The sequence below is a fragment of the Talpa occidentalis genome, unplaced genomic scaffold (assembly GCF_014898055.3).
Source record: "Talpa occidentalis isolate TD23 unplaced genomic scaffold, MPIMG_talOcc4v2.1 talOcc4.3, whole genome shotgun sequence".
Taxonomy (NCBI): domain Eukaryota; kingdom Metazoa; phylum Chordata; class Mammalia; order Eulipotyphla; family Talpidae; genus Talpa; species Talpa occidentalis.
In genome coordinates this window covers 117086702-117106689 of record NW_023603184.1, presented here as the reverse complement: position 1 = coordinate 117106689, position 19988 = coordinate 117086702, and the positions used below count along the sequence as shown (strand labels likewise).

Sequence of the window (19988 nt, the reverse complement as noted above, 5' to 3'; positions counted from 1 at the left end):
GGGGAGATTGCTAAGAAATGAAATTGAAGAGGTCACCCAGGGCCAGATCACATAAGGCCTCATAAACCATGATAAGAAACATAGATTTTATTCTAAGGTCAATGGAAAGCCTTTGCTGGATTTTGAGCAAGGGAATGATTTGATCTCCTTTATTTTAAAAGCATATGGCTGGCTGTGTTGTGAGCTGACTCTAGGGAGGCAGAGAGAAACAGAGAGCAATTCAGAGGCTCTTTCATTTCTCTGGTGATTTATACCTATAGAGTAAATGTATATTCATCTTTAGCTATTTCTCAATTCTGAGACACTTAGTGTCCTAATTTTGAATTAGTTTCTAATATTTTTCCTATGTTCAGAGAAAAAATTAATTTATATACACTTCTGCTCATTTTTATATACCTAGATATACTGATCATTTTCCTCAGTGCATTATGAATGTCATGATTCAAGTTATTCTCTGATCTATGAGTATAAATACAAAGTTAAAGTCACCTCATTTTTTCTAGATTAAAATATATTTGATTAGAATAGCACTAAATATATTTGATTAGAAAAGCACTTTTTCATATTAGAAAAACCTGTTAGATAACAAACCAGTTCATTTATTTTTGCTTCACAAAGATGTTATATTAGTCATTATTTTAACAATCATCATTTGTCCATATTTGTCCATGTTGACAAATGCCTTTGCTCATCACTCCAGCTTATACCTCAGACCTTGCCTGTGCATTCAGTTTCCCCTTGAAAAGGTCTCAGCTTTACTCAGACAAATATATTTCACCCCACTCACAGTGTTGGAAGATTAGCTGGGTACCAGATAGTTCATTTATTTAGAGTTAGCTTTTTATCAAGGAAAATAGAAGCTTAAACTCCAACTCATGTTGAAGGCGCCCCGACTGATGCAACATCTGGATGAGTAATGAAAGTCTCCTGTACAGCTCGCTGGCATTGGCCCCGCTGGTGCCTTGATGTGTGTCTCATAATGATCTCAGCAAGCAGCAAGTCAGCCTTCCTGGCAAATGTCAAACCTTGGTAGATCATTTGTAAGTAAAGAAAGGCACAGAATATGTGCTATTTAGCAATACAAACTTAAGTGATCAAACAATGATTTTAAATTTCAATCAGCTATTGGCTGATATACTTAAAAGGAATTCATTTATGTTTTCTAACATGCCCATTTATAGTGTGACACTTCAAGTTGCTTATTTTGAAAATCATAAAAAGTGATAATAAGGAATATGAGTTCAAAGAGATTGTAATTTAACTTGCTTAAGATAGAAGACTTACAATTTATGAAATAGATGAATACCATGAGTAAGAGTAAATAAAATCCCTGATGCCTTATTTGGGTCCCCAAAATAACAACAATAAAAAAACACAACGCAGCAAAACAAAAAACAGACAACTATAAACCAGAGACATCCTGCAGGGGAAGGGGTGGGAAAGGGATCGGAATGTGGGAGGGAGGAGCACAGGGCACTGTGGTGATGGTGCACGCGTGAATTGGTGGTGGACATTCTGTGGGGACTACACCTAAGAAAAGAAAGTAAACATTTTTTAAAAATGAATAATGATGTAAAATATATATAAATAAATAGAGTAAATCATAGCCCCAGTATACACTCCATATATTGTCGCCAAAAATCTTAAATTATGAAAATATTGCCAAATTTCAGGTAATAAAATAATTCTAATGTCTTTTACAATCAGTAGCTTATTTGTTTCATTAAAATGTTTTTTTTTCTCAGAAATAATTTAAAATACCCTTTTGAAAATCATGTTTTGTTGCTATAATGGACTCTTACTATGACTGAAAGAAAAGTCCACATTTGATTATGCATATTAAAAAACTTCCTGAGATGAAGTTGAAAACAAGACCATTTTCCATAGCTATGCTTAAGAATAGAAATGTGGGCGTTTTAATTAGAATAGAAAAAATAGCACCATTAGCAAATAACTCTGACATGAAAAAAAACAGAGTGAAAGAATTCAGTGTGACCTTATGCATGTTGCTCTGTATTTTTATCTAAAATCCATAAATCTACTATTTGATAATACAAAAATATTCACCTTTCTCTCACTTATATTGTCTCTGCATGTAAATATAGTACATTTATATCATGTTTATTGAAAATTTATAATTTATTTTATGTTATTAGGAATTTTGAACTTTTCCAGTGTTCTAAATAGTAAGCTTCTCTGCTAGATTGTAAGCTCCATAAATGACAAAAACTTTTTCATAAGTACTTGGACTGCATATTTAACAAATATTTGAGAAGAGACAAAGCAGTGAAGAGAGAAAGAGGAAGGAGGGAATGACAGAGATAACAAGGACTAAAAATAAATGTAGCAGTGAAATTAATTTATTTTAACATTACTCAGGTCAATGATATTCTAAAACTTAAGAATGTATAATATTTCTGGAAAACCAGATAAATAAGCTAATGGTTTATGTATTTTGAAAGTTATAAAGAATCAAAAACTGAAGTCAAGGGGACAATGCCAAATATCTCATCTTTAAAAACAGAATATACTGAAGATGCTATTGATTAAGTTTCTTTTTAACAACAAAAAAAGAAAGACCATTAGTCTTTTTATACTTCCAAATGTGGCAGAAAGACCATTATAGATTTTCGATAAATATGCATGGCAAATATTTCTTTACTCCACATTGAATCGAAGCTTATTTGCAGTTAATCAAGTAGATATAGGTGGAAAGGTAATGTAGTTTGATGGCCATCTACAAATGGGCTAGATCAATTTCATGCAAGGTGAAGAAATGAACTCTTTAAGAGCAAGGGAAGCACCAGAACCTGTTAGGTACCAAATATCACATGAAGTTGTTTCCATTTGTTCTCCATTTAATCCTTAGACAACTTCTCAAGGTGGGTGTTATTGTGATTTAGAAATGATTTTACACATTTTACAGATGAATCAAGTATTCTTGCAAAATTTTAACGCAGAACTATATCATTCATTTGGCAAGCATTTACTATTCACAGATAATGGGCTGAGGTATCTAGTTACAAGATCCATGATTGATGTTCTTCCCACTAAAGTGGAAACGTGTGACACAGGACAGGTTGGTGAGTGTAGCAAGACTAGAGATGAGTAAAGAGCAAGAACCCTAGTAGAGGAAGCATCAACCCTAGGAAGAAAGCATTCTTAGATGACCAAAAGTATGGTTTAGAGCTCTGGAAAGTTAGAAAACACCAAATAATTCACTGATTTGAAGAACATTAAGGCACTATAGGAAAACCAAACAGGAATCCTCAATTATTCATCCATCCATTCATTCAGCCATCCTATGTAAGATCTCTACTTTCTGCAAAGCACTGTGCTATAGTGTCAGGGAGGATGGGAGAGAATGCCATTTATTTAGTAGAGACTTCAGTAAAAAAAGAACCAACAAAGACTGTGAAAATGGCAGGAAGATGGGGATATGCTGGATAAACAGAAATAATTGGTAATATGAATAACAGTGTTAGGGTTTTGGAGTTGACCACCATCAGCATCATCTTATGGGCCAGTTTATTCTCTAGTGTCCTGCAGCTAGAAGATCCAGAAACTAGAGAGCAACCAAACCAGTACCCAGAGTCCTGACTTATGATGCCAAGTTCTTTCAATGACCTGGCCTAACTTTCCGAAACCTTTCTGGATCTGGGTCAGAAGATATATGCTATCATTTATAACAAAACATTGGACAAGAGTTTTAGGGAAGGAGAAAAGTCTTTTGATTTATCATGTCTTATTTCACGGAACACAGGACAAGCTCAATGGAGCAAAGAGAATGAGAAGTGTTATCATTAGGGAGGTATCTTCACTACAGTAAGAACTTACAAATCCTCTTGCTGTAAGTCACCATGGAAACCACCTGTTGAAAGTCCAACTCCTCCTTAAAGTTCTAGTTCAAACATCTCATCCTCTGTGAAACCTTCCTAGACCCTCTAGGTAAAGTCATTATTCCTCCTCACTGCTCTCAGAAGACTTTGTTCATACCAACAAAGTCAGCTCTGATGATACTGTTTTATGGACATTTGATTTTCTCATTCTGTTGTGATCACTACCGCCAGTGGGATCACATGTCATTAGGGTGTCTCTGATGTCTAGCCCAGAAGCTAGTAGCTAGTAGGTGCTTACTACACTTATGGGATTAGACAGAATTAAGTGAGATTTGTGATAAATGAAAATGCATGTGCCTAGGAGGAAAAAGAAAAAGAAGCTCTAAAAGGCTAACAGTAATAGTGGCAGCCCTCCCAATCTTTAACAAGAGTGGCTTAGCCAAAGTTCTCGGCAGGGAGACAGTACACATCCTTTGCCTTCTTGCCTTTTAAAGCTTAATGTTTTTGAGAAACTCTGGAGCCTTCTTATTTCAAGGCAAAATGTTCAAACATTTAGACTTAAAGTCTTTCATCCCAAGGGTTTCAGAATAGCTCGCAACTATTTCTGGCCGACAACACTGCCATACAAGCCCTGTTTCTGAGCAATCAAAACTCATGGGCAATTTTGCAGGAAGTCAATAGAGAACGCTGGCTGAAGCCTGTAAACTGAAATGCCACCATGTGCTTGCAAGTTTAACATTTAAGTGGGCACGCAAGTAAGATGAGGAGAGTTAGCAGTGATTCCTTTCATATAATAAACTCTGCTTGAAAGTTGTTTTTGTTAAGGCATTTCCCAATCTTAGTTACACACAGAAACATTTTATTCCACTGGAATTTTTCCTGGCAAATTTTTTTTTTCAATTTGGTTTAAAGGATTTAGAAATTAATTATCTATAGGGCCTCGCCTGGTGGCTCAGTGGTTGAGCGCTGGACTGCGAAGCTGCCCCAGCCTCTGCAGCGCCGGTTTGATCCCTGGCCGCTGGCGAGGGTCCCACATGGCCCCTAGACCTCTCCTGCCTCCCGCTGCTCCCCTCAGCAGTGTACTTCGGTCCTTCTGCCTGCTCTGCTCTCTGCTCTGACTCTGATGAATTCTCTCATCCTCCCGCACTTCTGACTGTGCCCAGTGCTTTTACAAATAAATAAATAAAAATAAATAAAAATAAATAAATAAATAAATTATCTATATCTAAATCAACACAAAAAATATTTGTCAAGCTGATAATTTTACCAGTTTGAATAACCTGCATCTACCACTTTGTTTTAATGATTACATTTTACAATATTTTCTTTTGATATTAAGAAACATGATATTACAGAAAAAGTTAATGGCATCTTCTGTCTTTAATCATATTTCCTATCTCCCCTTTCTTTAGGAAAAGCTGGGGTATAACATCCCTATCATAGTTTATTATCATATTTATTAAATATCAGTTTAAAAATGAATTCCAATTAAATTAACTCTAAAATTAATAAGTAAAAAAGAAAGGATGATGTAGTCATAAAGGGGAATCATTTGATACAAGTTTTAATTATCGGTGGAATTTGTTCATGCCAGCATAGTTTAATCAATGTCTTGTTTTTATACTGAATAATAACAGCATAAAATTTTGTGGATATTGGTCTGGAAAAAAGGTGTTTTGAAAAACAGTGAGAATTAATTGTATGAAGAAATGTTATAAATATACTGATGTCAACCTCATTTTCTTAAATTTATGTAGCAAGATTCAATAGAATCAATAGCAGTAGTTGGATATTTTGTTTCTATGTACCCCATCCATCATTCATTTTACACACACACACGACTTACCTTTGAGCATCCAAGAGCCAACTAAGAGAGGAGACCACAGTAGGTCCTAAACTGACATTTTGGGAGATTTTGTAGGTCATCAAGTGAGACTACCTTTTTTTTCTCTGAAAAGAATTATCCCAAGTGTCCTTTTAAGAAAACAAATAAATATGAAGGAAATGAAAACCACCAGAACAGTGCAATGGATGACACTTTCAAACCAGCAATCTTACCACAACACAAAACTATTATTCACCTACTGTTTTTTATCACTTCTGTGTGAAATCCAAGGGTGTGGTGTTAAGTTGTAGTTTTGTCAAAAATCTTGACTGTAATGATTTTCACATATATTTACTCCTGAGAGTTCTTTGTCAAATGAAAACATACAAGAGGGCTGGTTTGTAAAATATAAACATTCAGCCACTTCCCCAACTCAAGTGGGTGTGAGAATGTGGCAAGTGGGCCAGAAGGACAGCTGGAGCGCTCACAGAATCACGACGAAAGGAGTGAGTGGGCATTTAGTCTCTCGCGTTATTCAAATGAGATTTTCTTTTCATAATTTCATTGCATTGTTTTTCCTTCCAACATTTTATTGTGGGTTTTTCGTGCTTTCTGACTTTGTTGTGTGCTTAGAGCCATCTCTCAGAGCGAGAGTGCTTCTTAGTAATCAGAGTCATCCTTGGTTATGTTTTCCAGTTTAATGAGCAAGAGTATAACATGATGGTAATGAGGGATTTTTGCTTCAAGATATTTTTTAAACTGTATATGAGTAAGAAGAATGTTTACTTTGATTATTTTAAGATGTAAATGTAACTGCTTCAAAAAGGAAAAAGTAGATGCATCCTGGGAAAATGCACCTGTGATATAAGAAATTGTCCATAAGTTGTAGCCTCCATCAACCCTATTATATATACTGGAGACAGGTGTGGGAGCACTTGCTGTTTTAGAGGGAGACTTGTTTGCACTCTAAGGCAGTGGGCTTGAATAACTATCTGCTGCCACTGTGGTTTTGCAGCAGTAGCTTTAAATCAGCCCTAGAATAGACACTAACACAAGAAGTCATTCTCCTTCAACTACAATTAAGGGTGCTTACATATAACCATCATGTAGACCACTGTTTTCCCTGTCCCAATAGCAAAGAAAGAAAACTCTCTGTCCTGAGTCCTACACACATAGCTACCTCCCTTAGCCTGCCTGTTCTTCTAATAAGTTTCCGATTTGGAACACAAGGCAGATCAGGAACAAAGCAGGAAAGGGTAGAGCAGGAAGGGCATGGTGGTGACATTCTTGCTTAGTACTTGTCTGTAATATGCCTTAAGTATCTAGCCACTAAGCCTTATTGATTCTTCCTTTTCTTCCTTAGAGTGAATGCCTCTCTCCAGGGCTTTCCTTGCTAGTCCCTCTAGTTTACAGAGATGACCTGGCGACTAGTCCCTCTGCCTGCACTCCACTGCAAGTGTAATCTTTCTAAAGCACCCCTTTCATCATGTTGACCTTCTCATCACCCTGTGCTCAAAAAGCTTTCGGGACTCCCTATTGCTTAGAAGATAAAGGTCACTTCTTGGGATGGAATTGAGTCCCTTTATAATCTGTCTAGAGTGGTGTATTCCACCACTTTTGACAGGTAGAGTCCATTCCAATCAAACTGATCTATTCTTGGTCCCCAGCACCCGGTGTGCTGTCTGCCTCTGCACATTGCCCCATGGGATTCACTCTACCACAATTCTTTTAAATCCTACCCATCTTTTGAGATATTTCAGTTATCACTTTTTTTCCTCCCTATTTCATGAGTATTAAACTTGGGAGTCATGTGGAAGTTTGAGCTAATTAACAGCCTGTCACAAGGAATCCTGTCTACTGTCTCATCTCCTTTTTCCCACTTTATTTCATTACTTGGTGAATCAGTTCTGCTGAATGATCTATCGCTGATGTTTTGGAATCAGTGCATTTATTCACTTGTCCCTGTCACCTGACCCCACACACCTATAGCATATAATCTGTCCTTTAATGCATGTCAATGAATCATGTACATTATGAATATTAAATCTCTCACAATGAAATGAAAGGGAGGGAGAGAGGTGTGACTAGAGCCATAGTTAAGATTTCTCAATAAGCTATGCATGCAATCTGCCTCAAAAAGACACAAGTAAGAAACTTGCTTAACATAAGATTTCTGAGTCCCACTCCAGATCTATGGCATCAAAATTTCTTATGGTGAATCTTACACACACTAAATTTGGAAGATCTCTTAAGCAGTTTTAGAGAATGAGAAAGAGTATCTATTATAATTACAATGCACCACAGCTGCACAGGAATATCACCTGCAGCATTTTTGCAATTACTCTTACCTAGCCTTCACACCAGACCTGCTAGGTAAGAATCTCTGTGTTGGGACCCAATCAAATGGGTTTTTGAAATATTTTTGAAAGGTTTTGATGCATATCCAGAATTGACAACCACTAACTCAAAAGTCAATGATGACCAATATCTACTGGGTAATTGTAACTTCTCAAAAGCTTCTTTAAGCACTATTCCATCTAATCCCTGCAGTCCTGAGTTTGCATCTCCATTTCTCAGGCTCAGGGGAATTTAGTAACTAGTTCAATGCTATTCAGCTAGTAAATCATCAAGCTTCAATTAGACACAGATCTAGTCACATATCCTCATCTACCTTTATTATATTAGATATTATTTCAATGTATGACCATCAGTCTCTTCCCCAACAATTGTTTCTCCTGCTCAAAATGGGATTCTTTGCAAAAGTCGTATACCATCCGAAGAAGGGATTTCTCAATTTCCTTTGTTCAGACACCCATTGATTGGCTATTTGTTCTTGGCTTTTTCCAATCAGTGAGTCCCAATATTACCAAGACTTTTCCATCTAATAGGCCGACTTCTATGCTTTGCCTCTTTATAAAAGAGATATATTGATTGCTATTAAGTTTTCCTATGTACAGTATAAACTTCATCTCCTTGGAAAACCTCAGTGTAGTACTGGATAATGTGTCTGGGGAAGGTAGTTCTTCCTCCTAGATATCAAAACTGAAAGGATTGTCCTTCATAAAGTAAATAATAATAGTAATAATACTAAGCTCATATGTGTTAATTCAGTAGCAATAGATGGACTTAAAAGTTTTTTCTTTCATTGGATGCTTAGCCACACTTTGTCTGCAGGGTCATTTTACCCCCTCCTCCAAAGACTCATCGTCATTCCTGGAATTGTATTTTCTTTAAAGATAAAATACTTATAATAAAGTTTCATCAAAAGGAGTGATGTGAGAGTTAATGAACAAATAGAGTATTATAACAAGAGTCTTGAATGAAAGGTACACACTGTGTTTTACTGTTATTAATATAATGCAGCTCATCCATTACGTTCTGACAGAAAGCACAGACAGTGGCTCTGACCTCATTTACTGATCAGGCAGAAGGTTTCTGCATGGTAACCCCAGAGATAGACAGACTCAAGGGAAACAAGCCAGTCAAGGTCCAAAAACTCCCAGAAAGCCAACTTCGTTGCAGTGCTTCTGGGTGCTTTAAAACTGATCAGAAATATTATATACTCAAAATTTGGAATGGACACTGAGGCAAGGACCCTGAGAGAGGAAGGAGTGACAGGTGTGGTTAATAGATAGAACATGATCTAGTGAAATTAAGGAGCAGTCACAAACCAGACACATGAATAAGTAATTTGCTACCTGGCAGCATTGCATCCTGACACGGGTGGACTAGAGGCATTCCTAAATACAGGACAAAGGCTTATTTAACTCATTGCTGAACATTCTGGTAAGAGCCATTTCAAAAAGGCAGGGTACTAAATTAATGTCACATCCCCCAAAATATTCATGAGGTAATTGTCAATGTAAGAGCATTGTCTTGGACACCACCTCTTACAGCCCGTAATTTACATTCTTCATTCCATCAAGTGGTCTTTTAAAATTTTTGAATGTTTCATTTCTTTCTTAAAATTCAGAGAGCTAAGGTTTTCAGTCAATACTAATTTTCTTGAAGGATTTTCAGAGGGTAGTATTTCTATATAGCAACCCCTGAAATTATTATTTTCAAGTAGGGCTGGCTCTTTTTCTTTGTAGCCTAGAAGAAAAGAGATCTATGTAATCGTAATGTCAAAATGTCAGAAGACTGAGATAGGTTGAAAAAAAGAAGAAAAGAAAAGAAAATACAAAAAAAAAAATTAAAGGCATCCATGCAGTCCTCAGCCTTACAAATCCTTGGCTCATGTAAAATACTTGTGACATGCTATAATTAACTAGTTACTCCTTTCAGAATGAATAATAATGTAATTATTTGCCAAAAGCAGTGAAGAAAGGATAGTTTCTGTTTTTAAAAATGTCCGCCTTTCATTTTTGTGGAAAGAAAAACCCTGGATTAATTTACATAAGCTGCTAAAGTACAGAGTGACCTGCAATTTCACCATTACACTATATGATAATTCTGTCACCTTTTCATCAGAACCTTATATTTTTCTATGGTTTGAAATAGCAATAAAATGACAAGTTGCTACCAAGTTCAAATGATATGGGTTCCTAAAAACTGCACTCAGGTACCACAAAGTCTAAGGAGAAACCAGGCTATTGAAAATATCTTTGCACAATTGAACTTGATGCCATTAAAGCGAGTAAGGGTTCCTGCTCTGTTTCCTTTTTCTGAGTAGATTCAAATAAGAGGAGAAAGGTGAACATTAGTTCTTCACAGCCTTCTCTTTCTGTAGAGACTTCATGTGCCCGGTGGCAGGAAGTTAGTGAGAGTTTGTATGCCCCGATCAGCAGTTCTTACCTCCGTATTCATGCCCGGCTCACTGACTTTTCTTTAACTCCTTTCCACTCCTTTGCAGCATTCTCTCTGTAATTCATTCAGTCATTTATTGAAGAGCTGCTAAGATGAACTATGCTAGGTACCAGGAATTCAAAGGTCAAAAAAGGTATCTTGCCTTTGAGAAGGTTGCAGAAAAGTAAAAATATAAACTAGTAAATAGTCTCATTAGCAATGCAGTCAATGCTACCAGATTTCATGCTCTACATACATGCACACAAATTCATTCACTCATATAAACATACAAAATTACTCAGCCCCATGAATATAAACTTCCCAAAATTCCAGACTCTTTAATTTGAAACAGATGCTTGGAAAGATTTATTGTTAAATTTTTCCAATTTTATAATTTCAGTGTCAGGGTGCATGCTGTGTATACGTGTGTTTTCATGTGGAACCAACTTTACTTAGAGTTTGCTTAAGTATAAAATATTCAGAACAATCTCTGCCTTGAATAGTCAGAATTATTTAATACATATCCAATTAGTTACTCATTCTAAGACCAACTATTAGTTCAGAATATCTTAAAGCTAACATTAACTGATATACCCCTATGGTGCTAAAAATCCTGCATCACTTGTTCGGGAAGACATAGACTAAGAGCCATTTTGATTTAACATAATAAAATGATAAATATTCCAAGAATAGACTTAACCTCATTTTTTCCTCCAAGTCCTATTCATCCAAAGTATGCCTTAATTAGTTAATAGTAGGAATTTGGGTCTTTCTTCCTTTTTTTTGTACTGCACATTATGTAGAAAACTGCAAGCTGTGGCATCAGACTGTCTATATTTGAAATTAGGTTCTTCCCTGTATAAACGATGAACATTTTCCAAGACCCAATTTTCTTATCTGCAACATGGAAATGGTAACAGTAACTACTTTATAGAGCGAGAAGATGAAAGAAAAGTAGTAGGATATAAAGCATATGTCATATAAACTAGTTTTATTGTTACTATCATTATTATCCTCAAGTTCAGTTGCATATTCATTTTATCTCAGTAAGAATAGTTAATATTTTCCAAGAAAGTTTTTTAGTTCTCCTTTGTCTGTTTTGATGGCAGTATAGTGATGATAATTTATATGAATGCTGCTTTTTCTTTAAGAACATAAAATCATGTTGGGCCTCCCCGGTGGCACATCGGTTGAGCGCTGGCTTACAAAGCTGCCCGCAGCCTCTGCAGCGCCAGTTCGATCCCTGGCTGCTGGGTGAGGTTCCCACATGGCGCGCAGACCTCTCCTGCCACCCGCTGCTCCCCTCAGCAGTGTATTTCATCCGTCTGCCTGTTCTGCTCCCTGCTCTGGCTCTGGTGAATTCTCTCAAACTCCCGCACTTCTGACTGTACCCAGTGCTTTTATAAATAAATAAATCTTAAAAAAAAAAAAAAAACATAAAATCATGTTGCCCTCGTCATTTATTCATTTGTTTAACTATTAAATATATAGTTATTGAAAGCTTAGTATATGTAAGACATTGGGATAGGAAACACAAAGATAATTTATCCTCAACCAGTAGGGGTCAAAATTAGCTTAGAATTTCAGACAACATTCCTGGAATCCAGTATGATTTTTCTAACTAATTAAGGTTATTAAACTTTAGATACAAAATTATAGCAAATAATGATCATATAATCAAAGTTCATTGGTCTTACATAAACACAGAAATGGTAGATCTTTGGTAAGCCAGTCACAATGTTTTCCTTTCTCAAGGCTACATAGAGTTTTCAAGCCATTTCAGCACATTTTTGAGCTTCTGCAATTATTCAAAAAGAGAAAATTGTTCTCAATAGACTTACAGCTTTCAATAATTGCTGAACTTTACAAGCATGATATTTTTATTATACTCATGCCTTTATTTGATATATGCAAGGCCATAAGAGGAAGGAAAGAGGAAAGGGTAATGGTGTTATACAGTTGAGAAAAGGATAAATATCTCTGCACTTGTGAAGTTTGTAGCAAACTATATCTTACTTTCACCTCAAGGAATCTAGGTCTTCCATTTGAGATGAGAATAGAAATGCCAAATGTCTGTACTTTTTTCTTAGCCATTCCTTGAAACATTTCACCTGAGGCAGCAAGAGTCAGGAATTTCCAAGAGGGAAACCAACCTTGAAAGGAGACCCTGAGCAAACAATGCTTAAAATGGAAAGAAAAGAATATTTTAGCAACAGAAAAATCTGTGGGACTAAGATCAGATCAGTCAAACTAGAAAAAAAAATATTAAATAGGAAAAGGAGGAGATTATAAAATATACTGAACAATTGTTTAATTTGGTGCTATATGGCTTAAGTAAATTTTTCACTGAGACATTGAATCTAATCAATTCAACTCAACCGAATTTTCTCTTCCCATCCTATTCTGATTCCACTATTTTGTTATGTAATGAAGTGGGCTTCTGAGCTGTCAGTCATTTCCTTTTGTGAAGATTATATATGGTGAAAATAACTGATTTAATTTAATAACTGGATTTAATTTGGAGATACTTGGAGAACCTTGCTGTCTCACATAATTTGCTAGATAAACAGATGAGTTGACTTGCCATTCTGACAGATAATTATTTTGGCATATTTCAAAGGAGCAACTCCTAGAGTCTAAGACAACAACAGTCAAAGTCTAAACTGGTTGGAAGGTAAATAGAACCACCTTTTAAAAAATATAAAATGCCAAACCCCTCCCCTCTTTGATACAAATGGTTAAGGAGAGCAAGCCTCATTTATAAAGTCTGGTCTCCATATTCACTGTGAAGAAACAAAAGTTCATTGAAACAAATAGGCAGGTCCCAATCTCAGATTTTCCAGATGCCAAGAATCAGCCAAGATAACCACATCATCATTCCAGTAACATGACAGCATCATAGCCAAGGAGAAAACACCAATATTCATGATTTAAGCATTTAGAGATGGATACCATCTACCTTTGCTATTTGTACCTAAATAGGTGAACATAAAAATAATCACGTTTTCCCAAAGCAAATCTCTTACTAAAAAAATTAGCACATTTTTACCCAGCATTTCTAATAGAGATCCAAGCAATTCTGATACAGATGGTCTAAGGACTACACTCTGAGAAGCACTGGTGTAAAGACAAAACTTCTCTCACTCAATCAACAAACTGATCAAGCAGTGATTCCCAGGAAGTGGGTCTGCTGCCAGGCTGACTGCTTAGGAATACAGAAGCCTAGCTTCTGCCCCCAGATTTACTGAGGCCCAGAAACCTGCTTATAAATCAATAATTTAAAAGTTCTCCTGGAGATTCTAATACTCAGACTGTGGTGAGAGACAACGGTTTCATTTTATGTTAGCACATCAATAGGTGGTCTTTGTTCCACAATTTACTAGCTCTCTGACCTTATCTAATATCATTAGTCTGTAAAATAGCTGTTGTGAAGATCACATGAGCAATGCATGTTAAAAACCCAGCATGTCATAAGGTGGTTGTTTTTGTTATCATTGTATTATATACCAAACCCCAAGTAATCCACATAAGAGGCAGGCTCACCACTTGAAGAAGCATATAATCTATTTAGAAAAATAATGTAAATGCTAATAAAAATTTTAAATATGAGCTTATATTCTAAGGTAATAACATATTTTGCACACAAAAAAAAACACAGTATTCTGAGTAATGAAATAGATTGTAAAATGCCGAGAATTATAAAGCATAGGGGGGGAAAAAAATCACATGAAGTTTGCTTTAAAATGTTCTAGGTTAGGCGACCTAATTTCATTAATTCACAAAATTTTTATTTATATCATAGAAAAATATTAAAATCATAACTAGCAATCAGCTTATATTTAGTATTTAAAACTAAAAGTAGGAAAAGAATAGTATAAATCTGGGAAAGAAGTCCCCCGGATAGACTTCAAGGAATTCGCAAAAAAACCTGAAATTTTATGGAAACAATCTTTGTATGGATCTGTGATTTTTGAGGAGACATCATACCTTTCACTTGATTCTCAAGGATTTCATGACCCCCTAAATGTTAAGGACCACTGAAGATTACTATTTAGCACATTTTACATGCATCCTCATGGATGCTGAAGAAATTTGATTCCAGATCATCTACTTGTTTACTTTCTTTTAAATGTCCTCTGAATCATTTTCCTCAAGCTTCCACCATTCAAATATCCTGAGAAAAGAAGTAACATAGAAGAAATTTATTTCAGGAAATTGTAAAGCAGAGTTTCATGGTTACCTCAGCTTATTCAAATTCTGCAGGCATCAGCATGGAAATGTACTCACATGTATTCAAAGTCCTAGTAGCAGAGATTAACTGATGGTTGTTCTCTGAGTTTTCCCTTTTTTATTTTTATCCACTGTTCAGTCTTTTGAATTAGTTTTGATTAGTTCTGTGTTTCTTTTCATCTCAGGTAGAAAAGTGAAGGAACCTCCCTAGAAGGATGCAATTCAATTTTTCCAACTTGCATTTTGCCAACCTAGCAATTCTTCCACATTGTATTTTATTTATAATGTGGTAACAACGCTATTGATGTTACATATTTTTATTTCTCTCCTCTTTCAGGTGTGTGTGCAACATTGACTGTTCTCAAACCAACTTCAATCCCCTCTGTGCTTCTGATGGGAAATCTTATGATAATGCATGTCAAATCAAAGAAGCATCATGTCAGAAACAAGAGAAAATTGAAGTCATGTCGTTGGGTCGATGTGAAGGTAATGCTCATACCAAAATTCATTTCAAAGAATATATTTAGTCTGTATAGAAATGAAAAGTGAAGTTAACTCCTTATTAGGCAGCTATTTATTTCATTTCTGAAAGATAGTTCTGATTTATCAAAGATAGTAGATTCTACTGTAGCATTCAAACAGTCCATGTCTTTTTCTATATAATGGGACTGTATCCTCACAATGCGGTAACTAGAGAAGCCAATATTCAAAAGATTGTGGAAATTCTCCTTGCAGAAGAAAAAGAAGCAAAATCAAAATCATTATTAGTAAAGAATTTAAGGGTTTATTAGACAACCTTGAATTTAAAAGCAAATCATACCATTATTATGTGTTGCTCCAAAAGAAGTATTTTGAGTGCATTTTCAAAAGCAGGTGTACTAAAATTTTCTATTTTGCTTCTTGTTCAGAGACATTTTCTTGGTTTGTGACTTGTTATTTTTTGACTCAACTTACCTCAATCATAATTGTGAACCTTCTTCTTATCTCAAACTTTAGCAAACAGGTATCACTCTATTATTCAGAAACTAATAATGTAAATCTGTCATTATATAAAAATACACAAAGGTTGTCATTTATAGTTGCGAAAATTCATTAACTGCTGAATGACTTCAATCATATATAGACTATAGAGAACTAAAACAAAGTAACAGACAAAACTACAATAGAAATCTGACTATAGAATTAAGTCTACCAGAGGGCAAGAGTACAGGGTGGGGAGGGTGGGTTCAAAGGGGAGAGCAGGCCCAATGGACCATGATGGAAGATTATGGGTGCTTTGGTGGTGAATGTGGTGTGGTAATACACAATGTGAAGAGTGTGACTCCATACCTCTGATTCATGTACAGTGTTTTTAAACTGACTTACCACAATAAAAAAATAATCAATTTTAAAAATTCCTTAGTTGCAAGATACTGTTAGAAGGATAATAGAGGTTTGACATTACATATTTAGGAAACAGCTTATCAATCTTTATTATTATTTTTTAACACAGATAACACAACTACAACTACTAAATCTGAAGATGGGCATTATGCAAGAACAGATTATGCAGGTACATATTATTATAATATTTTCTACTATAAAATATGAGTACTTTTATGAAAGTATTCTGGGGAAAAGTCATTTACCATTGTTCCCTAGACCTTGCAAGATTTCCGATACACAGTAGTCATCTCTTGCTTAGTTCAAACTTTCAATAGTCAACAGTGAATTTTTGTTGAAGTTTTCCTACCAGACTTAGAGCAATTGTCAAAAATGTCAGTAAGATATAATTAACTTGTTTTGACAGTGTAAATGGTACAAATGACAAAACATTTATCAAATTAATGGGCATCAATGAAAATTAATGCAATTTTTGGCAGTGTATTGTAATAAATGCAAATGTTCTTGTTTGAATTTTCACAAAAGTCAACAATAAAAAAGTTTGCTCATCCCTAACAAATCTGGAAAGAAAGGACAGTTATAAATAGTAACAGAGACAATCTATAGATGCAGAATTTAAAAGTTATATGTATAATTAATTTTTAAAATAATAAATTTTTTTCATTTATTTAGAAACCAGAATGTGGCTTCTGACATATAAAATTATATTGCAAGAATGTAAATCTTCTTTAGCAATTATAGAATATTATTTGAGGAATATTTCTACCTACTTGAAATTTCCTAGAGTCAGAAATAATTTATGGGAATGTAAATGGGATTTTAAGAGATTCTCAAATTTTATAGAAATGTAGAAAAATTATAACAATTAAATTATTTATTGATGTTGATAATGATATGAATTGTTTCTTTTTAGACAGAACTTTTTATTTAGTTGTTAAGCATTTATAACTAGATTTTTGATTAACATTCCCTCATAAATAGTTGCTTTTTATCTTTCAAAACATATACTATGATTTATTATTTCTGAAATTGTATTTCCTTTAATAATACTTCTGATGTTATATTTATATACAATATACATCTCAATGAAATTGAACGAGATAAATATTTTGCATATATGGTTAACCTAGCCCCTTCCTCACCTCTATCCTTCTCCCCCATTTTCAAAATTGTATAAATATAGCTTAGAAATTGCATTATTTCTTTCATAAATACTTTAGCATGCCCATCTAAAGGATCAACCCTTTAAAAAAATTGTTAATTTTTTGTTAATAATTTTTTAACGATTATCATACCTAAAGTAATTATGACTAATTCCCCAGAATGCATAGCTTTTATCAAATTTATTTGATAAATAATATTTTATTTTGTGGCACATTTTACAGTACTAGTGTTTCCAAAATTGCACCTTGGGATATATTGATTTATAGAAAAATAATAAAATGAATAAAAGATATAATGAAAAAACAATGTCTGAGATTAACATATATATTTTATAAATTTTAAATAAAGTCAAACTTAAATTCCATATTTTTATTATAAATAATAACTATATCTTGATGGTGTTATAAGCCAGTCTGTACCATTATTTAATTTTACTGTATCCTAAAATACTTGAAGATTTCATAAGAATCTCATTTCAATACAAGTAACTCATTTGGGGAAAAAAATCTTCAAAAATGTAAAACTATGAATACCTTTTGGATTAAACCGTCCATGATTGGACTCATAAAAAAAGCAAACCTTTCCTAAGAATTTTATGTCTGAAACAAAAAACTTCTTCAAGTTAATTAGCATCAATATGCAAATATATATCATTTATAAAATTGTACCAATAAGTATAATAATGGAATCTGCCACTCTCTATCATTCATATTGCATATTAATAGCTTGTCCATTCTTCAGAGTTTTGAGTATTGAATTTTATTCCAAAAAAAATTCATGTTGAGTTTGTTTTCAAACAGAGGATCTCTACTCTTTAGTGTCTGTGCTTTCCATTGATAGTTACATAATCTTATCTGTTCAGTGAACATAGAAGGAAAGAGAATGTGTTTTTAAATATATGCAAAGGAAAATTTTTTATTAAGGCATTCATTGTTGTCCAAACCTTCTTTTTTTTTTTTAATTACTAAATTTTATTTTTATATTCCTCATACATTTGCAATCCCCCCATTCTGACACCAATCCCTCCTCTCCCGCCCCCCCCACCCCCCAAAAGTGTCTCTGGTTCATAGTTTTTGTTGATTTTGATTTTCACTTTCTTATAGTTATTCATTTTCCTGGTCCCTTATTTAAGTATTCTAGATTCCTGCTATGAGTGAGACCATCCGGTATTTTTCTTTTTCGTTTTGGGCTTATTTCACTGAGCATGATCCCTTCCAGCACCATCCATGTTGCTGCAAATTGCATGTGTTTATCTTTTTGAATGCTGAGTAATATTCCATGGTATATATGTACCACATCTTCTTGATCCAGTCATCTATTTTTGGGCATTTGGGCTGTTTCCAAAGCCTAGCTATTGTAAATAGTGCTGCTATAAACATAGGGGTGCAGGTGTTCTTTGGAATTGATGTTTCTGTGTTCTTTGGGTAAATACCTAGGAGTGGAATTGCTGGATCCTGTGGAAGCTCTATGTTTAGTAGGTCCAGAAATCTCCACACAGCTCTCCATAGTGGTTGGACCAGTTTGCACTCCCACCAACAGTGCAGAAGAGTTCCTTTTTCTCCACACCCTCGCCAACATTTGTTGTTGCTAGTTTTTTTAATATGTGCCATTCTCACTGGTGTAAGATGGTATCTCATGGTAGTTTTGATTTGCATTTCCCTGATTGCAAGTGATGTTGAACATTTTTTCATATGCCTGTTGGCCATTCGCATTTCCTCTTCAGAGAAGTTTCTTTTTAGCTCCTCTGTCCATTTTTTGACTGGATTATTTTCTTTGTTGTTGTTGAGTCTCATCAGCTCTTTGCAGATTTTTGTGATCAGTCCTTTATCATTAGTGTTGTGTGCAAAAATTTTCTCCCAGTTGGTGGGGTTTCTCTTTGTTTTTGTTATTGTCTCTTTTGCTGTGCAGAAGCTCTTTAATTTGATGTAGTCCCAGCTGTTGATCTTTGCCTTCACTATCACTGCTTTGGGTGATGTGTCTGTAAAGATGTCTTTGATATGCAAATCACGTAGTGTTTCGCCTATATTTCCTTCTATGTATTTTATGGTTTCAGGTCTTATGTCTAGTTCTTTAATCCATTTTGAGTTGATTTTTGTATATGGTGTGAGGTAGTGGTCAAGCTTCATTCTTTTGCATGTAGCGACCCAGTTTTCCCAGCACCATTTATTGAACAAACTTTCTTTGCTCCAATGCATAGTCTTTGCTCCTTTGTCAAATATTAGTTGACCATAAATCTGTGGGTTTATTTCTGGATTTTCTATTCGATTCCATTGGTCTATATGTCTGTTCTTGTTCCAATACCATGCAGTTTTGATGATTATGGCTTTGTAGTATAGTTTGAAGTCTGGGAGTGTGATGACTCCATTCCCTTCTTTTTTTTTCAGGAGAGCTTTGGCTATTCGGGGTTTTTTGTGATTCCATATGAATTTCATCAATAATTGTTCTATTTCTTTGAAGAATGACATTGAAATTTTGATTGGAATAGCATTGAATCTGTATATTGCTTTTGGTAGGATGGCCATTTTAATAATGTTTATTCTCCCAATACATGAGCAGGGGATGTTTTTCCATTTCTTTGTGTCTTCTTCTATTTCTTTTAACAGTGTTTTATAGTTTTCTTTGTATAGGTCCTTTACCTCTTTTGTTAGATTTATTCCCAAATATTTGATTTTTTTTGTTTCAATAATAAAAGGGATGGTTTTTTTTATTTTTTCTTCTTCAGATTTATTGTTTGTATATAGGAAGGCTACTGACTTTTGCGT

The 19988-nt window shown here is 34.7% G+C and overlaps 1 protein-coding gene across 2 annotated transcripts in view; it reads left to right on the top strand.

The window, feature by feature from the left end:
- The window catches only part of TMEFF2 (transmembrane protein with EGF like and two follistatin like domains 2), a 231002-nt gene that overhangs the window by 165346 nt on the left and 45668 nt on the right, over nucleotides 1–19988 (top strand). For both annotated transcript variants that reach the window (XM_037523736.2, XM_037523735.2), the window contains exons 6-7: nucleotides 15017–15165; nucleotides 16172–16231. In XM_037523736.2, the coding sequence (XP_037379633.1) occupies nucleotides 15017–15165; nucleotides 16172–16231 (209 nt within the window). The remainder of the gene's footprint in view (nucleotides 1–15016; nucleotides 15166–16171; nucleotides 16232–19988) is intronic.